Source organism: Myotis nattereri (assembly GCF_964212035.1).
Source record: "Myotis nattereri genome assembly, chromosome: 1".
Lineage (NCBI taxonomy): Eukaryota > Metazoa > Chordata > Mammalia > Chiroptera > Vespertilionidae > Myotis > Myotis nattereri.
In genome coordinates, this window is record NC_138075.1 from 230767966 (window position 1) to 230790014 (window position 22049).

At 65.4% G+C, this 22049-nt stretch overlaps 2 protein-coding genes across 2 annotated transcripts; one reads left to right on the forward strand and one right to left on the reverse strand.

Moving 5' to 3' along the window:
- Nucleotides 1-4517: 4517 nt before the first annotated feature.
- Nucleotides 4518-20995, reverse strand: IDUA (alpha-L-iduronidase; the record flags this gene model as incomplete). Its single annotated transcript, XM_081086764.1, has 14 exons — nucleotides 4518-5713; nucleotides 5858-5958; nucleotides 6324-6400; nucleotides 6493-6618; nucleotides 6715-6836; nucleotides 7013-7225; nucleotides 7470-7686; nucleotides 7777-7956; nucleotides 8039-8241; nucleotides 8355-8450; nucleotides 8928-9035; nucleotides 9214-9299; nucleotides 19889-20029; nucleotides 20823-20995. 14 exons carry the CDS (start codon nucleotides 20993-20995, stop codon nucleotides 5607-5609), a joined length of 1950 nt encoding a protein of 649 aa, XP_080942890.1. The 3' UTR covers nucleotides 4518-5606.
- SLC26A1 (solute carrier family 26 member 1) lies at nucleotides 16184-19151 on the forward strand (the record flags this gene model as incomplete). The annotated part of the gene is made up of 2 exons (XM_081086751.1): nucleotides 16184-16768; nucleotides 17262-19151. 2 exons carry the CDS (start codon nucleotides 16184-16186, stop codon nucleotides 18792-18794), a joined length of 2118 nt encoding a protein of 705 aa, XP_080942877.1. The 3' UTR covers nucleotides 18795-19151.
- Nucleotides 20996-22049: the final 1054 nt, after the last annotated feature.

Genomic DNA, 22049 nt, shown 5'->3' on the forward strand with positions numbered 1-22049 from the left:
GCGGATAGGGAGGTTGTGGCCCCTCCCCCTGTCACACACAGAGCCACAGGGCGATCAGGGGGTTTGGGTGCTGCCCCCTGTCACACTGATCCCTGTGCTGGGAGGCCTCACGGCTCCGCTGATCCCGGTGCTGGGAGGCATATTACCCTTTTTTTAAAAATATATATATATTTTATTGATTTTTTACAGAGAGGAAGGGAGAGGGATAGAGAGTTAGAAACATCGATGAGAGAGAAACATCCATCAGCTGCCTCCCACACACTCCCCACCGGGGATGCGCCCACAACCAAGGTACATGCCCTTGACCGGAATTGAACCTGGGACCCTTGAGTCCCCAGGCCAATGCTCTATCCACTAAGCCAAACCGGTTAGGGCGGCATATTACCCTTTTACTATATAGGGTAGAGGCCTGGTGCACGGGTGGGGGCCGTGTGGTTTGCCCTGAAGTGTGTCCTGGATCAGGGTGGGGGTCCCCACTGGGGTGCCTGGCCAGTCTGGGTGAGGGGCTGAGGGCTGTTTTCAGGCTGGCGGGTGACTGAAGCTCCCAACTGCTCCTTTTTTTCTTTTTTCTTTTTTTATTCTGGGTCAGCTTTAGCTCTGGCTCCAGCTCTGAGGCCTCTGCTGCTGAAAGCAGGTACCTGGTTTGTTTGTGTTCTATAATCGAAACACTGTATCAACTCCAGCTCTGAGATCCCGGTGGGCTGAAAGCAGGTTTCTGGGGTTTTGTTTAGCTTCTATATTTGTAACGATGTTTCAAACTGCAAGTTCAGAGGCCGGCAAGGCAGGCGGGGAACGTTGGTTTCCTCCGTCACTGAAGCAAGCAAGCCTCATGTTAGCTTTAAGCTGCCTGGCTGCCGGCCACCATCTCGACTGGCAGTTAATTTGCATATCTCGCTGATTAGCCAATGGGAAGGGTAGCGGATGTATGCTAATTACCATGGTTCTCTTTTATTAGATAGGATACACACACACACACACACACACACACACTAAGTGGCCAGATTATTATGACCAACTGACGTTTGTAGGCAAATTAGCTATAATTTCACGCTGAAGTTGCTAGAGGGCCAGATCATTATAAACGTCTGAATAGCACAACATACCTAAGTATCGTTGCTGATCAAGTTCATCCTATCATATTGATGGCGTATCCCAAGAAGATGGCTTCTTCCAACAAGACAATGCGCCATGCCACGGTGCTCGTATTGTGCAGGAGTGGTTTCAAGAACATGAGGGAGACTTTACCTTGCTTAGGCGGCCCCCACCATCACCAGATCTCAATCCAATTGAGCATTTGTGGGACGAAGTTAAAAGAGCCATGAGGCAGCTGGTTCCACAACCATCAAATCTCACAGAACTGGACAGTGCTGTTCATCAGGCACGGTGTCCGATTCCTCGCATCACCTTTCAACCTCTCGTGGAGTCAATGCCAAGAATCGCCGCAGTATTGAAGGCAAAAGGTGACCCAACGAAGTACTGATGGGGTGGTCATAATAATCTGGCCACTCAGTGTGTGTATATGTGTGTGTGTGTGTGTGTGTGTGTGTGTGTGCAGATGGTTGATGATTCTCCCCTCTCTCTCAAATCAATAATAATTATAATCGGGGCAGAAATGGGAGAGATCTGTGATAGCATCAACAATAAAACATATTTAAAAAAGTAATAAAAACCTTATTAAATAACGCACTTTGTCGTGTGGGTTAAGCCTCCATAAAGGTGTTACCTTTTTAAAAATATTTTTATTGCCCTAACCGGTTTGGCTCAGTGGATAGAGCATCAGCCTGCAGACTCAAGGGTCCCAGGTTTGATTCCGGTCAAGGGCATGTACCTTGGTTGCGGGCACATCCCCAGTAGGGAGTGTGCAGGAGGCAGCTGATCGATGTTTCTCTCTCACTGATGTTTCTAACTCTATCCTTCTCCCTTCCTCTCTGTAAAAAAGCAATAAAATATATTTAAAAAAATTTTTTATTGATTTCAGAGAGGAAGGGAGAGAGAGAAACATCAATGATGAGAGAGAATCTTTGATCGGCCACCTCCTGCATGCTCCTCACTGGGGATGGAGCCCGCAACCTGGGCATGACCGGGAATCCAACCGTGACCTCCCGGTTCATAGGTCGACGCTCAACCCTTGAGCCCCACCGGGCCAGGCTCCCGCTGTGTTAATACGCTCTAGGATGCAGAGAGCTTGGTTTCCTTAATGACATCGCGCTAACTGGCCTGGGCGGCGAAAGTCAATCATGTGCTCATCAGGTCAGGGATCCTGCAGTGTCGGAAGTGTGGGGAGATCCCATTTAATGTGAGCTAAGCCGCCCAGCTAGTGTGGCTCAGTGGTGGAGCATCGACATGAACCAGGAGGTCACAGTTCAGTTCTCGGTCAGGGGTCAGGGTACATGCCAGGGTTGCAGACTTGATCCCCAGTAGGGGGCGTGCAGGAGGCAGCGGATTGGTGTTCCTCTCTCATTGATGTTTCTCTCTCTCCCTCTCGCTTCCTCTCTCTCTAAAATAATCAATACAACCATTAAAAAAAAATAGTGGAATAAGTCGCTGTACCTTACTCTGCCCACTTCTAAGAGGCCCGGTGCCTGGTGGGACTGTGGATTTGGGGGGCCCGTTTCCTGGGCAACAGGTCACGTTGGCAAGAGAGCCTCTGCGGCAGGTGCAGGTGTGCCATGGCCCCCACCCCCTGCGTGGGCAGACGGCTCTGGGGGCCCAGGTGACCTGCAGCAGCTGAGGCAGAGACGCCTCGGCAGCACCGAGAGCAAGGCCCCTGCCCAGACCCCAGCACCCCAGGCAGGTCCTCTCCATCAACCCTCCTCCGACCGAAAAAGTCTCAGGCCTGCAGCTGAGCTCTGGGAACTGCCTGACCCGGGGTGTGACCCCAGCACCCAGCGAGCGCCAAGTCAGGCAGCATTCTGTCCAGAAATGAGTCACATGTTGGACCGGAGGCTCCAGCTCCGCTGACGTGCCGCCCTCCTCGCCCGCGCTGGGCTTCCCGAGCTCCCGGTCGGCTGCCCGGAGAGAAGGGAACAGCGCAGACGGGGCTATGGCAGCGGGTACACACACCCGCATCTCAGAGGGTGGGACCACGGTGGCACAGCAGCCTCTGTGGCTCTCCCAGGGGCAGCAGCCAGGAGGTAGACCAGTTGACCAGACTCAAAGCCCAAAACGAGGTGGGGGGTGGAGGGGGAGTCTGGGGTGAGGGCACCGTGCCCCATGGAAATGCCTTGTTGATCCCGGGAGCCTCCCCGCTGGGACTCTCATAAACGGGGCCCAGGTGCCAGTGGCCGTGGCAGCAGGGCAGAGGCTGTGTGAGCCATTCATGTGGCCTTCCCCCCCTCAGCACAGCGCCACACCCAGCCCCAACCAGCAGACCAAAGGGAACACAGCAGCCTGATGGCCACCTGGCTACACGCAAGCCAGTCACGGCGGAAACGGTGGCTGTCCCCCCGGGGACAGAGGGACGGAGCAGATGACTGGCCTCAAGCCACGGCCACCTCCCAAGGAGGGGCCATTGGACCAGGACAGGTGGCAGCTGCTGGGCCCGGAACCCACAGCTGAGGTGCAGCCTTGAATGTGTGCTGCTGTTTTGCTGGGAGCCAGAGCGCTCAGGGCTGGAGAAGAGGAAAGGGGGAGGGCCACCCACCACCCCTCACTGCCCCACGGGATCTCCGCTCGGCGTTTGCAGGCCCTGCTGTCCAAGGAAGGACGTGGTCACCAGGGAACCCAGCCCCCTCTGTGAGCAGGAAGCTGAGGTGGCCCCTGACCGCGGGGTCCTCAGGCCGCTGACCCAGCAGGTGGAGAGGCTCAGCTCTGCCGTTGGGGTGATGGGTCCTGACACCAGGGGACACAGGTCAGGGCCAGTAAGCTGCATTGTGTCCCCCACAGTTCATATGTTGAAGGCCTAGCCCCCAGCACCCCAGAAGTGGTCCTATTCAGAGATGGGGCCTCGGAAGAGGTGACGATAGTGTCATGAGTAGGCCCTACTCCAGGCGACGTGTCCTGTACGTGGAGAGCCCTACTCCAGACGACGTGTCCTGTACGTGGAGAGCCCTACTCCAGGCGACGTGTCCTGTACGTGGAGAGCCCTACTCCAGGCGACGTGTCCTGTACGTGGAGATCCCTACTCCAGGTGACGGGTCCTGTACGTGGAGGTCAGCCGCACACAGACAGCCACGGAGATGGCACCATCTGTGAGCGGAGGAGGAGCCTGTCTGCTCACCCGGGGCTCAGGCTTTCTGCCCCCGGGACTGTGAGAAGATCCATTTCTGCTGCCTGAGCCGCCCGGACGCTGGTGTTTTGTTATGGCCGGCCGAGCTGACTCAGACAGGGCTTCGCTATGGGGTAGGAACCCTGTGCGGTCACAGTGGTCAGTGGGCAGTGGTGTCCCACAAAGACACAAGGCCCCCAGGCCCCGAGCGCTCAGGCATCCACTTGGGGAAAGGGACACGGGGACAGGTGCTGGCTCTGGGGTTCAGATGGACTCCCCGCCATGACAAGGAGTTGGTGGCCCATGAACGTTTCTTTTTTTAAAATATATTTTTATTGTTATCAGAGAGGATGGGAGAGGGAGAGAGAAACACCAATGAGAGAGTATCATTGACTGGCTGCCTCCTGCACGTCCCACACTGGGGATGGAGCCTGCAACCCAGGCATGTGCCCTGACCGGGAATCGAACTGCGACCTCCTGGTTCAGAGGTCGATGCTCAACCACCGAGCCACGTAGGCCCTGCTGAACTTTTCATATAGACACTGGATGGGCAGCCTGGGGGTGTACGGGGCCTTGTCTTCCGTCTGCCCTTCCAGACCCATCCCCTCCCAATCTGAGCGCAGGGCAGCCCAGAGGGTGGTGGGTAGGAGTGGGATCAGGCCTCCACACCCCCCTCGCCACCCACAGGGACCCCAGGCCCAAGGTCTCTGCTCCTGCCCGAGTGAGCTCTCCAGACCTCTCTGGTCTGCAGTCAGTGGTCCCTCACCTGCTCTGTCTGCCGGGAGCGGTGGGCTGGGGGGCTGGGTTCTGTACCGCCCCTGTGGCAGCCCTGCCCCGGCCCACAGCTCTATAGATGTCCCCAAACTGTCTTCAACTGAGCTCACCATCAGTCTCCCTCCGGGCCCAGATAAGGAGCCAGGATGTCCGTGGGAGCGGGCACAGCCCACTGGCGGCCTTTTCTGCTGCTGGCCAGTCTGTGCCAGGCAGCCCGGAGCCCAGCCTGCCCCCACCTGGCAGGTGCAGGGAGAGCCCAGCTGGGCCTCAGGAAGTGGGTCCCCCCTTTGGGCAGAAGGTGGGATGGGGTGCCACCAGAGACCCCAGCTGGGCAGGAGACCACCTAATGGCAGCTGTGCCTCGGCCCCTCCGCCTGCTTCCCACCCTGGCATCCGCGGGGAGCGGGGAGGCAAGGGGGGATGGTCTGAGTGGGAGGGAAGCAGGGAGACTTGCTCCAGCCAGTGTCTGTCCACGAAGGTCAACTCCAAGGCCCAGGTGTGGAAGGCACTTTAAGGGGGTGAGTGACCAGGTGGGAGGAGAGAGCAGATCTGACAACCGGCGGACAGCTGGTGCTGGTCCAGCCCACCAGTCAGCACCGGCACAAAAGCACTGGACAGCAGGGCCCTCACGGGGCAGAGGCCTCCAGGTACTGCACTGGGTTCGAGAAGGGGCCTGGCCGGGCCCAGTAATCCACCGCTCGAACCCGGTAGGAGCCAGAGACGACGGCCGTGTCTGGGGACACAAAGGTACATGCGTGTTCTGGAGCACATGACCGCCTGAACCCACATCAAATTCCGGGCGCCCCCTGACCGCAGGCTTCGCGAGGCCCCACCCCACAGGCACCGTGCGGAGCCCCAGGAGCTGTGGCAGACGCACCTGGGCTGAACACGAAGAGGTTAAAAGTGGACGGCTTCCGGGAGACTGGCACAAACACCTGGCCATCCGGGGAGAACTGGACCTCGTATGTCCACAGGCACCTGGGAGGTCAGCCGGGACCAGGGCTGGGGTCCAGGTGGTTGGGGTGCAGGCCCCCCAGAGCCTAGTCCCTCCAGCCTCCTTCCTGGCTCCCCCCGGGGCCCTGGGCTCTCTGCCAGCTGTGAGGACAGGCCACACTGGCCGGGGGGAGGGGCTGGAGCCCTCCCCCCACATCAGGCAGAGGTGACGTCATGAACACAGTGGCGGCAGGTGTGTGGGGGGGAGGGCGTGGCCTTCCGGGTGGTGAGGGCTACAGCCGAGTGACCACGTGGGCAGTGCAGGCGGCAGGCGCTGGGGGAGCATGTGGTGGGGAAGGATGGGGGGCGCCGGGCAGGGGCTGGGGCACCGAGCGCCCACACTCACGTACTTTGAGCCCATGCGCTCATCCGACCAGACCAACAGCAGCTGCCCACGGGTCAGGGGCAGAGCGCGGAGCCGCGTCACCTGGGGAGAGGGAGGCGGCGTGACGGGGCAGGAGGGGCGGGGTGGGGGCGGGGGGAGGCGGGCGCGGGGGGCGGGGCCGGGCCGCCACTTGCCTGGCCCGGCGGCTCCTCGGGGCGCGCGCACACGTGCACCAGCAGCAGCGACGGCAGCGGGAGCTCGCGGTGCAGCGTCAGGCGGCCGTCGGCGGGGAAAGGGCGCGGCGCGGTGGCCACAGGGTCCTGGGGGCCGAGCCGGGTGCTCAGGCCCTGGCCCCGAGGGCAGCCCCGCCGCCCGCCCCCACCTCCCACCTCCCACCCCGCACCCCTCCCGCGGACCTCGGCCGCGCGCAGGCGCCGGAACTGCTCCGGCGACGGGAAGACGGGCTGCCCGAGGCGCTGCCACTCGCCGTGGGGGCTGCAGCGCCGGTTGTCCAGGTAGAGAGTGACGTACACGAGCCCTGCGGAGCCGGACAATGGGGCCCCGCCTCCCGGGCCCGCCCCTCCAGGCCCCGCCCCTCGCCCGTCCAGCTGGGCCACACCCCGCCCCGGGGCCACACCCCGCCCCGGGGCCCCTCGCTCACCCGGGCCACACCCCGCCCCGGGGCCACACCCCGCTCCGGGGCCCCTCGCTCACCCGGGCCCGGGGGCACCCCGTGCAGCCGCACGGTCACCGCGGCGCTGCGGTTGGCGTGGGCGCGGGTGTCGTCGCTCGCGTAGACCAGGACCGTGGCGCGCCAGGCGTCGGCGGGGCCGGCGGGGCGGTGGGCGCTGGCCAGGACGCCCACCGTGTGGTTGGCGTCCAACACCGCCCCGGCTTGCGACACTTCGGCCCAGAGCTGCTCGCCGTCTGCGGGGCGCGGGCGGCAGTCACCACACGGGCGTTGCCGTCCCTCCCCCCGCGCAGGGCCTGGCTTCCCTCCATTTGCTCCCCTGCACCGGGGTCCCCCGCCAGCAGGCCCCGGACACACCCACCGCCTCCTCTGCGGCCCACCCAGCAGGGCACGTCCATCGGCTCCCCTGCCTCCTCAGGGCCTGCATGACCGTCCGGCCCCGCCCCGCGGCGAGGCGACCCGGGCCGGGCGGGGGCTCACCCAGCAGGGCCAGCAGCTCCATGGCCGTGAGCACCGGCTTGCGCAGCAGCTGCACGTGGGGCGGGCGCGTGTTGTTGACCTGGAAGCGCGCGGTGAGCGTGCGCTGGGAGAAGGGGTGCGGGTGGTAGCTCAGGAAGGCGTTGTCGTTGCTCAGCAGCGCGTAGCGGACGGAGGCGCTGCCGTTGGCCACCAGCAGGTCCTGGTGCTGCGCGATGACCTGTGGGCACCAGGCGGCTCGGACCCGGGCCGCGCCCCCCGCCCCGCCCCGCCCCGCCAGGGAACCGCGCCCGCCCGGGGCGGGGCCCACCTTCACCACCAGGGCCGCGTAGGTCACGTCCGCCCGCCACGGCTGCGGCAGGGCCCAGCCCACCAGCGGGTCGGCCTCGTCGTTGTAAACGGGGGTGTCGGCGAACTTGGGGAACCGCTGCTGTATCTGCCGCACGACCTCCTTCTCCTGCTCCAGGATGGAGATGGAGCTGCCCGCACCCTGCGGTCACAGCCCGGCCTCAGCACGCCTGCGTCCCGGAGGCCGCCCCACCCGCCCCGGGGCGCGCAGGGCCCGTGCGCACCTTCCTGTGCAGGGCGATGTAGTCCAGCCGCACGCCCAGCTCCCCGGTGAAGAAGTTGGCGCCGTGGCGGCAGTGCGCCAGGAGGCCCCAGCTCAGCGGGGAGCGCGGCGGCGGGTGGAAGGCGTCCCCAGGGCCGCCCAGGCGCAGAGCCGGGCTGGCCGCGCGCAGCCCCTCGGAGCAGGCGTCGTAGTAGTTGAAGAAGCCTGGGGGGGGGGGCGGTCAGGATGGGCATCCTCGCACCGGAGGCCCCGCCGCTCACCCCCGCAGGTCCCGGGGCCCCGCCCCCTCCACGCCTAGGTCCCGGGGGCCCGCCCACCTTGCAAAGTCATGGACACGTTGTCGAAGTCCTTGTGGTCCGGCTCATTCCACGTCTCGAAGTTCCACTTGGAAACCTGCTCCAGTCCGTACCTCCCTGCAGAGTGCCCATGCGGTTGTGCGTCGGCCCCTCCCCGGGGGCAGGGCTGCCCAGGGTTGGGGTGTGGGTGTAGGGCTGTCTGACTCCTGCGAGTCTGCCCCCGCCCACCGCCCTGACCTCCCTCCCCATCAAGTTCATGACAGACGCCCGGCCAGTATGGCTCAGTGGTTGAGCATCAGCCTATCAACCAGGAGGTCACAGTTCAATTCCTTGTCAGGGCACATGCCCCGGTTACAGGCTCCATCCCCAGTGTGGGGCGTGCAGGAGGCAGCTGACCCATGATTCTCTCCATCACTGATATTTCTCTCTCTCTCTCTCTCCCCCCCCCACACACACTTTTCTCTCTGAAGTCAATAAAAAAAAAATGTAGAGTTTTTAAAAGTTCACGACAGAGATTGGTGAGAAGGCTGCAGAGGTGCGAGGACAGCCAGCCCCGGAGCCCCCGCGTCCTCCAGGTCCCGCGTCCTCACCCACCGATGTACCTCCTGGCCAGGAGGGAGACCAGTTCCTTCCACTCAAACACCTGCTGTTTGTCTTCAAAGTCGGTGAAGTGTCCAGAGGGGCTGCCCATCAGCTCGAAGCCTGCAACACAGAAGGCTCTCTGTCCTGCTGCCCACCTCCCACACAGCCCCATGCTGCCCGGCCCGGCCCGGCCCCACCATGTCGCGCCAAGGCCAGCCCGGGGGAGCAACCAGCCAGGACCCAGAGGGGCCAGGTCGCGGGAGAGCGCGCTGTGTGGGCAGAGGCCGGCCACACTCACCCGGGAGGAGCTGGTTCTCCCTGAGAAGGTCCAGGTACCCGTCCAGGTGAGTGAAGTTGTAGCTCAGGCCCTGCCCAGCCGACCTGCTGTAAAAAGACAGGGAATGTCAGGGCAGGAAGAGGCAGCCGGGGCCGGAACCGAGGCCACGTTCACGCGGGCGGAGAGTCCACAGGTGCACACAGGACTCAGCTCCAGGCTCACGGGCCCCGCCCCAGCTGTGGAAGCCTATCCCTCACAGCCTAGTGCCAACTAGGGCCTGTCCCGGAATCCCCACCCCAAGCCATCCGGGCTCTGAACAGCCAGGGTCAGGGGTGGGGCAGGCAGACAAGCCTGAGACAGATGCAACAGGATAGAGGAGCCAGAACCGGCATCCTGCAGACAGCTGGCTGGGACCAGGGGCTGGGGGACAATGGTCAACGGGACCTGCTCTCCTCTGCCCCCCTGGAGGCCAGCGCCCGCCCCCTCTCCCATGCTCCAAGGGGCAACCTGGGCAGGCAGGAGTGGGGGAAGGCAGCCTCCCCTCCCTGCACGCATCCCAGACGGAGGCCCACTTCCCTCGGGGCTCCCGTTTGGAGAGGACACGGGCATCGCCAGGCAATGAAACAGATGAGACGTGCCGGGAGGAGGATGTGCCAGGGTCGGGAGGGCGGGCCTTCCAGGCAGCACCCAGGACCCCACGTGATGGGACACACCGGCCACGAGTGCGCAGGGCCAACTGGGACCGTGTGGAGTCCGGAGGCGGACACGCACGCGTGGTGACGGAGTGGCAGAAGGGCGTCTAGCGGACCTGGGGCAGCACCGGGGTGTGGGTGTGAGAGATGAGGTCACACGGGGCCTGGTGGCCACAGTGAGGAGGGACCCCGACGCAGGAGGAAGTAGGGAGCCCTATCGGAGACCCGGGCAGAGCAGTGCCAGGACTTCTTGTGTTTGCTTGTCTTTGTTGTTGTTAATCCTCACCTGAGGACATTTTCCCACTGATTTTTAGAGAGAGTGGAAGGGAGAGGGAAAGACAGAGAGAAACACCAATATGAGCGAGACACACCGATGGGTTGCCTCCCGCATGACCAACCAGGGCCGGGATCGAGCCTGCAGCCCAGGCGCATGCCTTGGACCGGAATCGAACCCGGGACCCTTCAGTCTGTGGGCTGGTGCTCTTTCCACTGAACCAAGCCGGCCAGGGCTGGGTTTGCTTATTTTTAAGACTTTTTTTACAGCAGTTCTAGGTTTACAGCACAATTGAGGGAGGTACAGAAATCTCCCATCCTGCCCCACACAGCCTCCCGTTATCAGCCTCCCCGCAGAGCGGACATTGGTGACGACCAACGAGACGACATTGGCACGGTGTCGCCCGAGTCCTCTGTGCGCTCGGGCCAGTCTTGGTGGTGTGCACCCTGCAGGTTTGGAAAGATGTCCAGTGACCCCTCTCTACGTTAGGGGGTCACACAGAGCAGCCTCAGGGCCCTCGAGCCTCCCCTGCCCCCGCCCTCCACCCCACACCCGACAAGCACGTCTTTCCTGTCCTCACAGTCTTGCCTTTGCCGTGTTTTGAAAGGATCCCCCTGGTGCTCACTGGAGCCAGAAGATGGCCCCCAGGGGCAGGTGTGGTGTTCAGACCAGGAGGGCTGAGAGGGAGGGCTGAGGGGGAGGGCGGAGGAGGAGGGGGAGAAGGGGTGAGGGGGATGGGTGAGAGGGGTTGAGGGGTGGGCTGAGAGGGAGGGTGAGAGGGGGTGAGGGGGAGGGCTGAGAGGGAGGTGTGAGTGAATGGGCTGAGAGGGAAGGCTGAGATGGGGTGAGGGGGATGGGTGAGAGGGAGGGTGAGAGGGGGTGAGAGGGAGGGTGAGAGGGGTTGAGGGGACGGCTGAGAGGGAGGGGGGACCAGCACCTGCTGATGGAGCCGGGGAGCTGGGTGGTCTAGCACAGCGTTCGCTTCAGCTGGTCAGTGTGGCAGGCAGGGGTGCAGGCGGCAGAGGCAGGCAGGGGTGCAGGCGGCAGAGGGATAGGCCACAAAGGTGGGCATCCGGGGTGGACCTGGCTTGGGCTGGGAGGAAGCGGGTGGTCCTTGGTCAGGCTGTGGGCCTGGCAAGCAGGAGGAGGCCCAGGCAGGGGGGGAGCCAGGGGTTTGAGGGCTCCCCTTGAGGGCCTGCCCGGCCCACCCACAGCTGAGGGTGATGGCAGCGCGTTAGTGGCCTGTGCGCTGTGGAGGAGGAGCGGGGAGTCACATGGGTCAGGCCGGAAACCCTGTCTGTCTGTCTCCGGCCCATTCACAGCCTGGCCAGCCAGCGTTGTCCCACGAACAGGTCAACACCTCTCCCAGGTCCTCTCTCCCCGACCCTCACAGCACCCCATCAGGGCAGAGCCTGGGCCTGACTGCAAAGTCCACCCACATGCACACCCTCCTGCTCCTTCCGGCTCTGGGCCCAGCAGGACAGGCGTGTGCACAGGACAGGCGTGTGCACAGGACAGGCGTGTGCACAGGACAGGCGTGCGCCCAGCAGGACAGGCATGAGCCCAGCATGAGCCCAGCAGGACAGGCGTGTGCATAGGACAGGCATGCGCACAGCGAGGATACACACCTCCACCCACCTCCCTCCATCCAAAGGTCACAACTGGTACCAAAAGGGAAAACGTAACAAGCACTTGGGTAAAAATTAAATGCACGCAGCAGGTGGGTGCCAAAGTCCCACAGACGTGTGGTGGGGGCGGGGCGGAGAGACAGGGGCAAACAATGGTGACCAAGTGCACACCCGCCCACACAGCGCTGGGCCCAGCAAGCCTTTCTAAATGTGGTCCCTGCTCTGCCCTGGCCAGTGGGGTGCCCCCGGGGAGCCCCAGGGGCAGAGGCGTGCCCAGCCTGTCACCTGGTGAACTTGAATGTCTGCTGGCCCGGCCAGCCAGCGCACCTGCCCCCGGGGCCAGAACACCCGAAGGCGGGGGCTAGGAACCCTGGCGCAGTCCTTGGTGCCTCCGCCCTTTGGGAGGGAAGCGGAGTGCGCAGTGGTAGCCGGGGGCTGAGCGCACTGCCCCTCCCAGCACTCCCCCTGCAGAGAGGCCTGGCTCACACCCGCGGACTTGGCCACCGACCCCCAGGCCCCTCCGTCCTGACGGCCTGGGCCGGGCAGCACCTGGGTTGAGGCCGTGGCGTCGCCTCCCGCACGTGGCCAGGGCGGCGGCTGCAGCACAAGGGCCTCATTCACAGCGCGCGGCACGGGAACCCCCACCCCGGGCCTGAGCACGTGGCGGAGGACCGGGCTGCGCCGCCGGGTGAGTGCCCGGTGCCGGCGGGAACCCGCCAGGCGCCCGGGCTTGGCAGGGGGGACGCGGGGGGCGCGGAGTGCGCGCGCCCGCGAGGCCGGCGGCGGGATGTGCAGGTGGAGACCCCGCCGCCGGCTCCCAGAGCCGGGCACGGCGGAGGTGGGGGCGGGGCGGGGGGACGGCGTGCCGGAGCCGCGGTCTGCCCGCCGCCGGGATCGGGTGGGAGGGTGTCGGGCCACCGGGCGGGCGGGAGGCGGGTCTGCTTGGCCCTGGCCTTCCGTCTGGAGCCCGGGAGCCGAGCGCTGCACTCGCGCTGCGGCGGCGGGGCTTTCGGGGAAACTCGGGTCTGTCCTCCGGGCCCTGGAGACTGAACCGGGTCGGGAGGCTTCTCTTTACTTGTACGAATAGTGTTTCCTTCTCAAATAACTGCCCTTAACCATAAAAACCTCGGCTTGAAGACAAATATTAAGGAAATAGCCGCGTGGGTGTGGCAGGGCATGGGCAGGCGGCAGGTGGAAGGCCCTGGAGACCCCAGCCCCCGCCCTGAGCCAGAAGCCTGCAGCTGGGGGGAGGGGCACGGGGGGCGGGGGTAGAGGGGGCCCAGACACGTGCCCACGTGCCTGGCCAGACCACAGCACAGCATTGTCGCCGAAGGGGATACCAGGCAGAAGGGCAGGCGGAGCTGTGGGTGAGGGTGTGCGACCCAGGGGCCCTGCCCTCTCCAAGGGCAGCTGCGACCTCAGTGAGTTTCTTCACCTGCTCAGCCGGGTGGGAGCTGGGGGGGGTCAGGCCCCGTCCACACCGCCGAGGCCAGCCAAGGCCGGGCCCCACGCAGCGGACAGGATGGGGTGCTGGTGTGGGTGCACGGAAAACAGCCCCCCTGCAGTACCGCCCTGCCCAGACTCCGCCTCAGGTGCTACAAACCAGCCAGCCTCCCAGGCCCTGCCCCCTCCTGTGCAGGAGGAGGGGCCCCTCCTACATTAGGTTTCCCCCCAAATAACCTCCCCCTTCCTAAGCCCCCCACATCCTGTCCCAGCACCGATGCTCATCACTCCCAGCCCCATGCACGTGTCTGCACCCCACAGCCCTCCATGCCATATATATATATATATATAGTATTGATTTCAGAGCAGAAGGGAGAGAGATGGAAACATCAATAATGAGAATCATGGATCCGCTGCCTCCCAACCCGGCATGTGCCCCGACCTGGAATTGAACCGTGACCTCCTGGTTCATAGGTCCACACTCAGCCACCCCCATGCCTTTCGGCTCTGGTGTTCCTCACCCCAGGCAGGGAGCCCAGCTGCCAGGGGCAGCATGGGCTCAGGGCACCTGGGAGTTCCCTCACTGCCCCTTGTCAGGTAGCTGGTTCAGGATATAATTGTTTTATGACCCCTCAGTAGCTGCGCTCACCCCACCCTCAGAAGTACACCTTATCTGACTCTCCCCACCCAGACTTTGGGCCAGTGGACTAGGCTCCTGGTCCTGGCACACAGCTCCCCAGGGTGAGTGGGTCCCTGGCCAGCCACTCTGGGCACTATTCCCATCTTTGCCCCCAAATGGGGCTCTGGTCTCCCCAGCCAGGCCCAGGGCTTCGGGTCCAGGACCGGTCCCGTAGGCAGGCTTGACGAGGCCCCCAAATGGACTGAGTGAGATGGGGTCCGGAGGGAGCCCCTCAACCTCTCACCGTCCCATCTGGCGGAACAGAGTCCTGCAGGTTGGTTGGCTGCTGCCTCTGGCAGCTCCCGTGGGGATGGGAGGATCAGCTGGCCAGGGCCAGGGCCTCCGGGACAGCAGCCCAGGCCCGCTCAGGCCTCCAGCACCAAAGGGACCACCCCCTCCAGGATGGCGGAGCCCTTGAGGCTTCAGCACCCCGTGGGATCGTCCCCTTCTCACCCACTCCTTTATTTAAAAAATGGGGGGCTGACGTTCTGAGTGACCACTGTAGACACGGCAGCCTGCCCTCAGCGTGTGGTGTGGGGCACAGGCCTCGTGCCAGCCCTGCCAGGCGGGCCCTTCCTCCAGAGGGGAGCGCACACGCAGGAAGCCAGGCGCTGCCACTCACAAAGGGTGGTCGGGCTCGGGGGACAGACTCCGGACCCACACCTGGCTGGTCCCAGAATCTCAGTCAGCACCTGGCAACCCCCTGCCCTTGGCAGCACGCGCGCGCGCGCACACACACACACACACACTCACCAGCCTTTCAAACAAAGACACAGAACAGCCCCGGCTGGTTTTGCTCGGTGGACAGAGCGTCGGCCTGCAGCCTGAAGGGTTCCAGGTTCAATTCCGGTCACGGGCACATGCCTGGGTTGCAGGCTCGATCCCCAGTAGGGGGTGTGCAGGAGGCAGCCAGTCGATGATTTTCTCTTATCATTGATGTTTCTCTCTCTCCCTTCCTCTCTGAAATCAATAAAAATATATTTAAAAAAAACACACAGACAGAACAGAGAGAGGCCAGGACGCCCTTGCCATGTCCCAGGGTAGACCAAGCCTGTCTCCCATCAGGACAGGGAGGATGTCGGGGATCCCTTCCCTGGTCCCCGCTGGCCCACACCCATTCTTTAGGGTCCCGGGTGCCAGGGCCTCCTCCCAAGCATCCTGCCCAGCCACACGCTGCCCCGGGCGGTGGGTCCCCAACCTGCAGCCCGTCCCCCACCTGCAGCCCGTCCCCCACCTGCAGCCCCCTCCCGGGAGGCTGGAGCCTATCGGAGGCCACACACGTAATTATTCGGGGCCTCTGATTACAGCACAACCCCCCAGGTTGGCCGCTCTGGTCACACGCATCTGGGGTAAGTCTGGGGGAACCCATGACTCAGCAGTCTCTGGGGTAAATAAGTTAATGGCCAGCCCAGCCAACCACCAAGCACTGCCTGCAGTTGGGCTCGGGGTCCAGCCGGCCAGCAGACCCGGCTGGGCCCAGGAGGACAGACAGCCACAGGCCCTCACTACCCACTGAGCCCGACCCGTGAGGGTTCCCTCAGGTAAGAGCCCTGCGGGGCCTGTGTGGACCTGAAGGCTCCCTGGGGAGAGGAAAGGCCAGGCTTCTGTGGGGGACCCTCAGGCACAGGGCCGGTGGCACTAACCAGTCCCAGGTCCTGTGGTGAGGTCTCTGAAACAGCTTTCCTCCGACCCCTGAAGGGAAGAACCACGGGAGTCCACAGGGGCTGTGCCCACGCCTCGCACCCTCCACGCCCCGGGCAGTCCAGGCCCCGTGTCCTGGCCCAGCTCTCAGTGCCCTCAGCACAGGGGAGCGACCAGGCGTGAGGTCACCGTGAGCGCAGCGTCAGGGGCCCAAGGCCGAGCTGAGCAGCCGGGCCGGCACGCTCGCTGTGCTGAGTGCGGGGACAGGGTTGGGCCAGACGGCAGGCACGGCCCAGCTCGCGTGTTGCACGGTGCACCCGTGTATTTTGAGGCGAAACCAGGACCGCTGCCTCACATGTGGAAAGGGGGCCCTGCAGTCGGAACGGACAGCAAAGCAGGTGCCAGGGGGCCTGGCAGGAGGCGAGGGCTGCCGCTCCCTCCCCGGCCTCCGTCCCCCCAGGGCCACAGGGCAGAGGGGGCTCGGTGGTCTGAAGGGGGCGTAGCGTGAGGGGTGAGGGCAGGGCCTGGGCCTGGATGGGGTGCGGCGGAGCCTGGGTCCGTGACGAACCTCCTACAGCCCCAGGGTTGACACCCACGTCTCCATGGCAGGTTTCCGAGGGCCTCGCTCCCCGCGATGGACGTGTCCCCCGAGCAGCAGGGCGGAGCCCCCGTGCTGGTCCGCCGGCGGCCCCCGCCGCCCCCGGGCCTGCGCCGGACGCTGAAGGCCAGGCTGCGGCGAAGCTGCGTGTGCAGCGCGCAGGGGGCGCGGGCGCTGGTGCAGGACCTGTTCCCCGCCACCCGCTGGCTGCGCAGGTACAGCCTGCGGGAGGACCTGGCGGGCGACGTCATGTCCGGGCTGGTCATCGGCATCATCCTGGTGCCCCAGGCCATCGCCTACTCGCTGCTGGCCGGGCTGCAGCCCGTCTACAGCCTCTACACGTCCTTCTTCGCCAACCTCATCTACTTCCTCATGGGCACCTCCCGCCACGTCTCCGTGGGCATCTTCAGCCTGCTCTGCCTCATGGTGGGGCAGGTGGTGGACCGAGAGCTCCTGCTGGCTGGTTTCGACCCCGCCCAGGACGGCGCCGGGCCCGGGGACAACGGCAGCGCCCTCAACGCCTCAGCGGCCAGCCTGGCACCCGGGCTGCGGGACTGCGGGCGTGACTGCTACGCCATTCGCGTGGCCACTGCCCTCACGCTGATGGCTGGGATTTACCAGGTGAGGAGCTGGCCGCAGGGGTCCCGCCGAGCTGCTGGGGGAGCCCCTTTGGGTGCTCACTGTGCCCCGGAAGGGCCAAGCCTGGGGAAGCACAGGGTTGGAGCCTTGAAGGAACAGGATGGGCAGAGGTAGGCCTGAGATGGCGCCCGGGGCAGAGCGCCGGGCTGAGGGTGCCCAGGGCCCATGGAGCCTGGTGGCCAGCGGCGGCCTGAGCCAGGACAGGTGGCCGGAGTGTGACTAACCCTCCTCAGGCTTCCTGCCCCCAGTGGGGCCCTGGGAGCTGCCTGCCTTCCTGGGGCCCCCTGATACCGCCCTCTCCTGTACCGGCCTGTCCACCGCAGCCCCAAGGCCCCCTCCATTGGCTCTGGGTCTCGGGATGGGGCAGTGCCACTGTGGGGCAGGAGGTGCCTTCCCGTGGCTGGCCAGGCCCTCTGCACGGCCACCCCTTTGGCCGCCACGGACGGCCACTGCCCTCACGACCCTCTGCCCACAGGTCCTCCTGGGCGTCCTGCGCCTGGGCTTCGTGTCCGCCTACCTCTCGCAGCCACTGCTTGACGGCTTCGCCATGGGGGCCTCAGTGACCATCCTGACGTCCCAACTGAGGCACCTGCTGGGGGTGCGGGTGCCCCGGCACCAGGGGCTGGGCCTGGTGGTCCGCACGTGGCTGAGCCTGCTGCAGAGCGCCGGGCAGGCCAACCTGTGTGACGTGCTGACCAGCGCCGTGTGCCTGGCCGTGCTGCTGGCCGCCAAGGAGCTCTCGGACCGCTGCCGGCACCGCCTGAGGGTGCCGCTGCCCACGGAGCTGCTGGTCATTGTGGCGGCCACGCTTGTGTCCCACTTCGGGCAGCTCCACGCCCGCTTCGGCTCCAGCGTGGCCGGCGACATCCCCACCGGCTTCGTGCCCCCACGGGTGCCAGACCCGGAGCTGATGTGGCGCGTGGCACTGGACGCTGTGCCCCTGGCCCTCGTGGGCTCCGCCTTCTCGGTCTCGCTGGCGGAGATGTTTGCCCGCAGCCACGGCTACTCCGTGCGCGCTGACCAGGAGCTGCTGGCCGTGGGCTGCTGCAACGTGCTGCCCGCCTTCTTCCACTGCTTCGCCACCAGCGCCGCCCTGGCCAAGAGCCTGGTGAAGACGGCCACCGGCTGCCGCACGCAGCTGTCCAGCGTGGTCAGCGCCGCCGTGGTGCTGCTGGTGCTGCTGTGGCTGGCGCCGCTGTTCCGGGACCTGCAGCGCTGCGTCCTGGCCTGCGTCATCGTCGTCAGCCTGCGGGGGGCCCTGCGCAAGGCCCGGGACGTCCCGCAGCTGTGGCGGCTCAGCCGGGCCGACGCACTGGTCTGGGTGGCCACGGCGGCCACCTGCGTGCTGGTCAGCACCGAAGGCGGGCTGCTGGCGGGCCTGCTCCTCTCGCTGCTCAGCCTGGCCGGCCGCACCCAGCGCCCCCGCGCCGCCCTGCTCGCCCGCATCGGGGGCTCCTGCTCCTACGAGGACACGGCGGAGTTCGAAGGCCTGGTCCCCGAGCCTGGGGTGCAGGTGTTCCGCTTCGCAGGGCCACTCTGCTACACCAACAGGGACTTCTTCCTGAGCTCCCTCTACAGCCTCACGGGGCTGGACGCGGGGCGCGCGGCTGCCGGGAGGGCGGGGCGGGGCCCGGAGCCCCTGGTCAGCGAGGGTGGCCCCGTCCGGGACAAGGACCGGGGCCCGGCGAGCAGCACGGCCGCGCTGGTGCCCGCACCGGCGGCCAGCTTCCACACGGTGGTCATCGACTGCGCCCCGCTGCTGTTCCTGGACGCGGCCGGCCTGGCCACCCTGCGGGACTTGCGAAGAGACTACGGGGCGCTGGGCATCGCCCTGCTGCTGGCCTGCTGCAGCCCCCCGGTGAGGGACGCCCTGCGCAGAGGGGGCTTCCTGGGGCATGGCCAGGAGGGCGCGGGGAAGGAGGCGCAGCTGCTTCACAGCGTGCACGACGCCGTGCAGGCGGCCCGAGCCCGGCACAGGGAGCCAGCGCCCGCCAACTCCTCTCTGTAGCAGAGGCGGCACTGCCCAGACCCAGTCCCAGAGGTGCCCACGCCGAAGCCCTCACAGCACCACCCTCACCACCAATCACCCAGACCGACTCCTCCCGGGCATGGTGCCATGTCCTCCCAGGAGGGACAGGGAGCCTTTAAAACAGACGCCACCTCTGTGCGAAGCTGGATCCTGGTGCTGTGCGTCGCTGGGGCCAGGCTGACACCCGGTGTTACTGTCTTATTTGAACGAGGACCCGAGACAACCCTGTGGCCTGCAAGATGCCAGAAGGACACTGGGCCCTGGGCCCCCGCAGCCCCTCCCACCGGTGAGAGCGGGAGCTCTGGCCAGGGCCTGAGCGTCTGTGTCTCTGGCAGCTCCCCCAACACACACACCCAAGTGTCCCTTACACCTGGGCCCAGGCCCCGGCTAGGCCTGCAGGGCCCAAGGCCCTGGTGTGACCAGCGTAACCTCAGTCGGCCCGTGGGCACCACATCCCTGCACAGCCCGACTCACGAACACCCAGCACATGTCTAGCTGGTTAGGCTCAGTGGATAGAGCGTCTGCCTGTGGGCTGAAAGGTCCCGGGTTTGATTCCGGTCAAGGGCACATGCCTGGGTTGCAGGCTCGATCCCCAGTGGGGGGCGTGCAAGAGGCAGCCAGTCAATGGTTCTCTCTCATCAATGATGTTTCTATCTCTCTCTCCCTCTCCCTTCCTCTCTGAAATCAATAAAAATAAAAATAATAAAAATTAAAAACCCGGCACAGGGTCCAAGTGTGAATACTCGCTGGAGCGGTCTAGCCACAGAGCCAGGGCGGCGGGACCCAGCCCCACCCTGAGCTCCAGGTGACCGGCAGGAAGCCAGCAGTGCCCGTCCCGGACGGCCTAGCACCCACGGCCCCGTGAGCCGGGGAGGACGTCCTCCCTCCTCCCATCCCCACAGGACACTTTGCTAGGAAGCTTGGGGGCGAGGGCTCCCGGGAGCCAGATTCCCCTCCCCCTGTGCCCCCCAACAGCCACACTGCACTGTCCTCCATGGACACAGCCTCGATCCTGTCTCCATACAGTGGGCTCTGCCCAGCCGCTCCGGACTGCCCACCCCTCCACCACCCACCTGGCCGTGACGAGCTCCAGCAGCCAGTGGGTCCGGACCTGCTCGATGCCGCCATGAGGGACGGCGCCCACGTAGGCCAGGTTGAGCTGCTGGTCCCAGCTGAGGTCGAACTGGTCAGCCCGGCTGTGTGGCAGTGGGGGGCTGGGGACAGAACGGGGCGTGGGAGCATTAGTCTCCGCGAGGGAGGCCCACAGACCAGCCTCACCGAACATCGGCACAGACAGAGCCACGGCCAGAGACGGCTCCGGCAGACAGACGGGGAAGTGTCCGCAAGTGAATGATGCTCTCCTTAGTGGGACACAACGACCCCCAAGGCCAGAAACAGTATGCAGTCTCAGGTTTGGGGGTCGGGGGCTCTCGAGGAGAGAGGGCTACATCCCCCACACCCTGCTCCTTGCAGGGGCAGCTGCGGAGCTGAGCTCGAAGCCGGACACAGAGGGGGCTGGGGACCCACAGGGATGGGGACAGGCCCCAGGGCAGGGATGTCCTACATCCCTGCGGCTGCCCCACATCCCTGCGGCTGCCCCTGGGAGGCTGTGGGTGGCAGAACAGTGCCCTGAGACAAGGCCCTCCCAGGCCTGGCTGCCTCCCATCACCGACTCTGCCATCAGGCAAACTCAGAGCCCGGCCCAGGCCTCCACCACCCGGGTCCTCCCTCAGCTAGAAAACCCCTGAGGCACCCCAAGCCCCATGGAGAGGGACAGAGGAGACCCCCACTGAGTGAGGGTGGGCCTCAGCGGAAGGAGTGGGCGCCTGGGCCGCCTTCCTCACTTGGCAGCGCCTACTGTGTGCTATGGCGCAGGAGCCTGTGTCTCTCCACGCGCGACAAGGGGTCCCGGAGAGGCGGGAGCCGGGCACGTGCTCAGGATAGAGGAGCGCTCGGCGGGGGCGCAGGGGCCGCCCAGCCCCGTGTCCGTGGCCCCGCGGCGCTCACCAGAAGCCGGTGCTCCTCCAGAAGGGCCGAAGGGGCCGCAGCGCGCGAGCCGCGTCCACGCGCACCAGGTGCGGGGCCTCGGCCAGAACCGCCGGGAGCGCGACCAGGAGCGCGAGCAGCAGCGCCCCGGGCTTCGGGGGGCGCACGGCGGGGGCGGGGGCGAGGGCGCGCATGGCCGGGCGCGGCGCGGGGACACCCGGGCCCCTGCAAGCCCGCGGGGTCCTCTGCGCTCCCGGAGCCGAGATCTGCGCTATGCCCGGCGGTTCCGCCTCCGGGTCGCGCGCCTCCTGACGCCATCGAGGGGCGGACCCTCGCGCCGGCCGTCGGGGCTGGGGCGGGGCTTCGGGGCGGGGGGCGGGAACAGCGCAGAGGGGGCGGGGCGGGCGTGGCTCCGGTGGGCGGGACCGGGGCGGGGCCGGGCACCCCGGGCGGGGTCTCTCTGGGCTCCAGCGCCGCGAGGTTGGATGGCTGTTCCCCTGGAAGGTTCCTCCCCGCACCCTCTGCCCCGCCCCCCGGGATGACAGTCCAGTCCCCGGCCACGCGCGGGACCCTTGGCTGCCGGGCCTCTGGTCAGCAGCACGAGGGCGAGCCCAGCTCTGTGGCTGCGTCGGAAGCAGCCCCGGGGGCGGGAGGGGCGGATGGGGCGGGCGGCCTGCTGGGGGGCGGAGGGAGAGGGGGCACCGTGGGCGTCTAGGACCAGCGGGCGGTTGGATGTGTGGGAGGAGCAGACACGGGTTTGGGGGGCATTTTCTGAAAGTGGGGCTGTTGTAAAGGCACGGGCACCCTCCAGGACAAACTGCCTCTAAGAAGCCAAGTGATATTTCTTTCTTTTTTTTTTAATTTTTAAAATATATTTTTTTATTGATTTCAGAGAGGAAGGGAGAGGGGGAGAGAGAAACATCCATGATGAGAAGGAATCACTGATCGGCTGCCTCCTGCCCGACCCCACACTGGGGACCGAGCCCGCAATCCGGGCCTGTGCCCTGACCTGGAATGGCACTGTGAACTCCTGGTTCCTAGGTGGACGCTCAACCGCTGAGCCGTGCGGGCCGGGCTCAAGTGGCATTTCTAGGAGCAGTGGGGTGACCCGACCTGCGGGTGAGGGGGGGAGTCCCATGGGATGTTCGCACTTTACACTGCACATCCCTGGGGGGGGGTCATACAGCCTCACACCACCCGGAAGCCAGCCGGCCCCTTCCAGGCAGGGTGGCCCCACCCTGCAGTCCT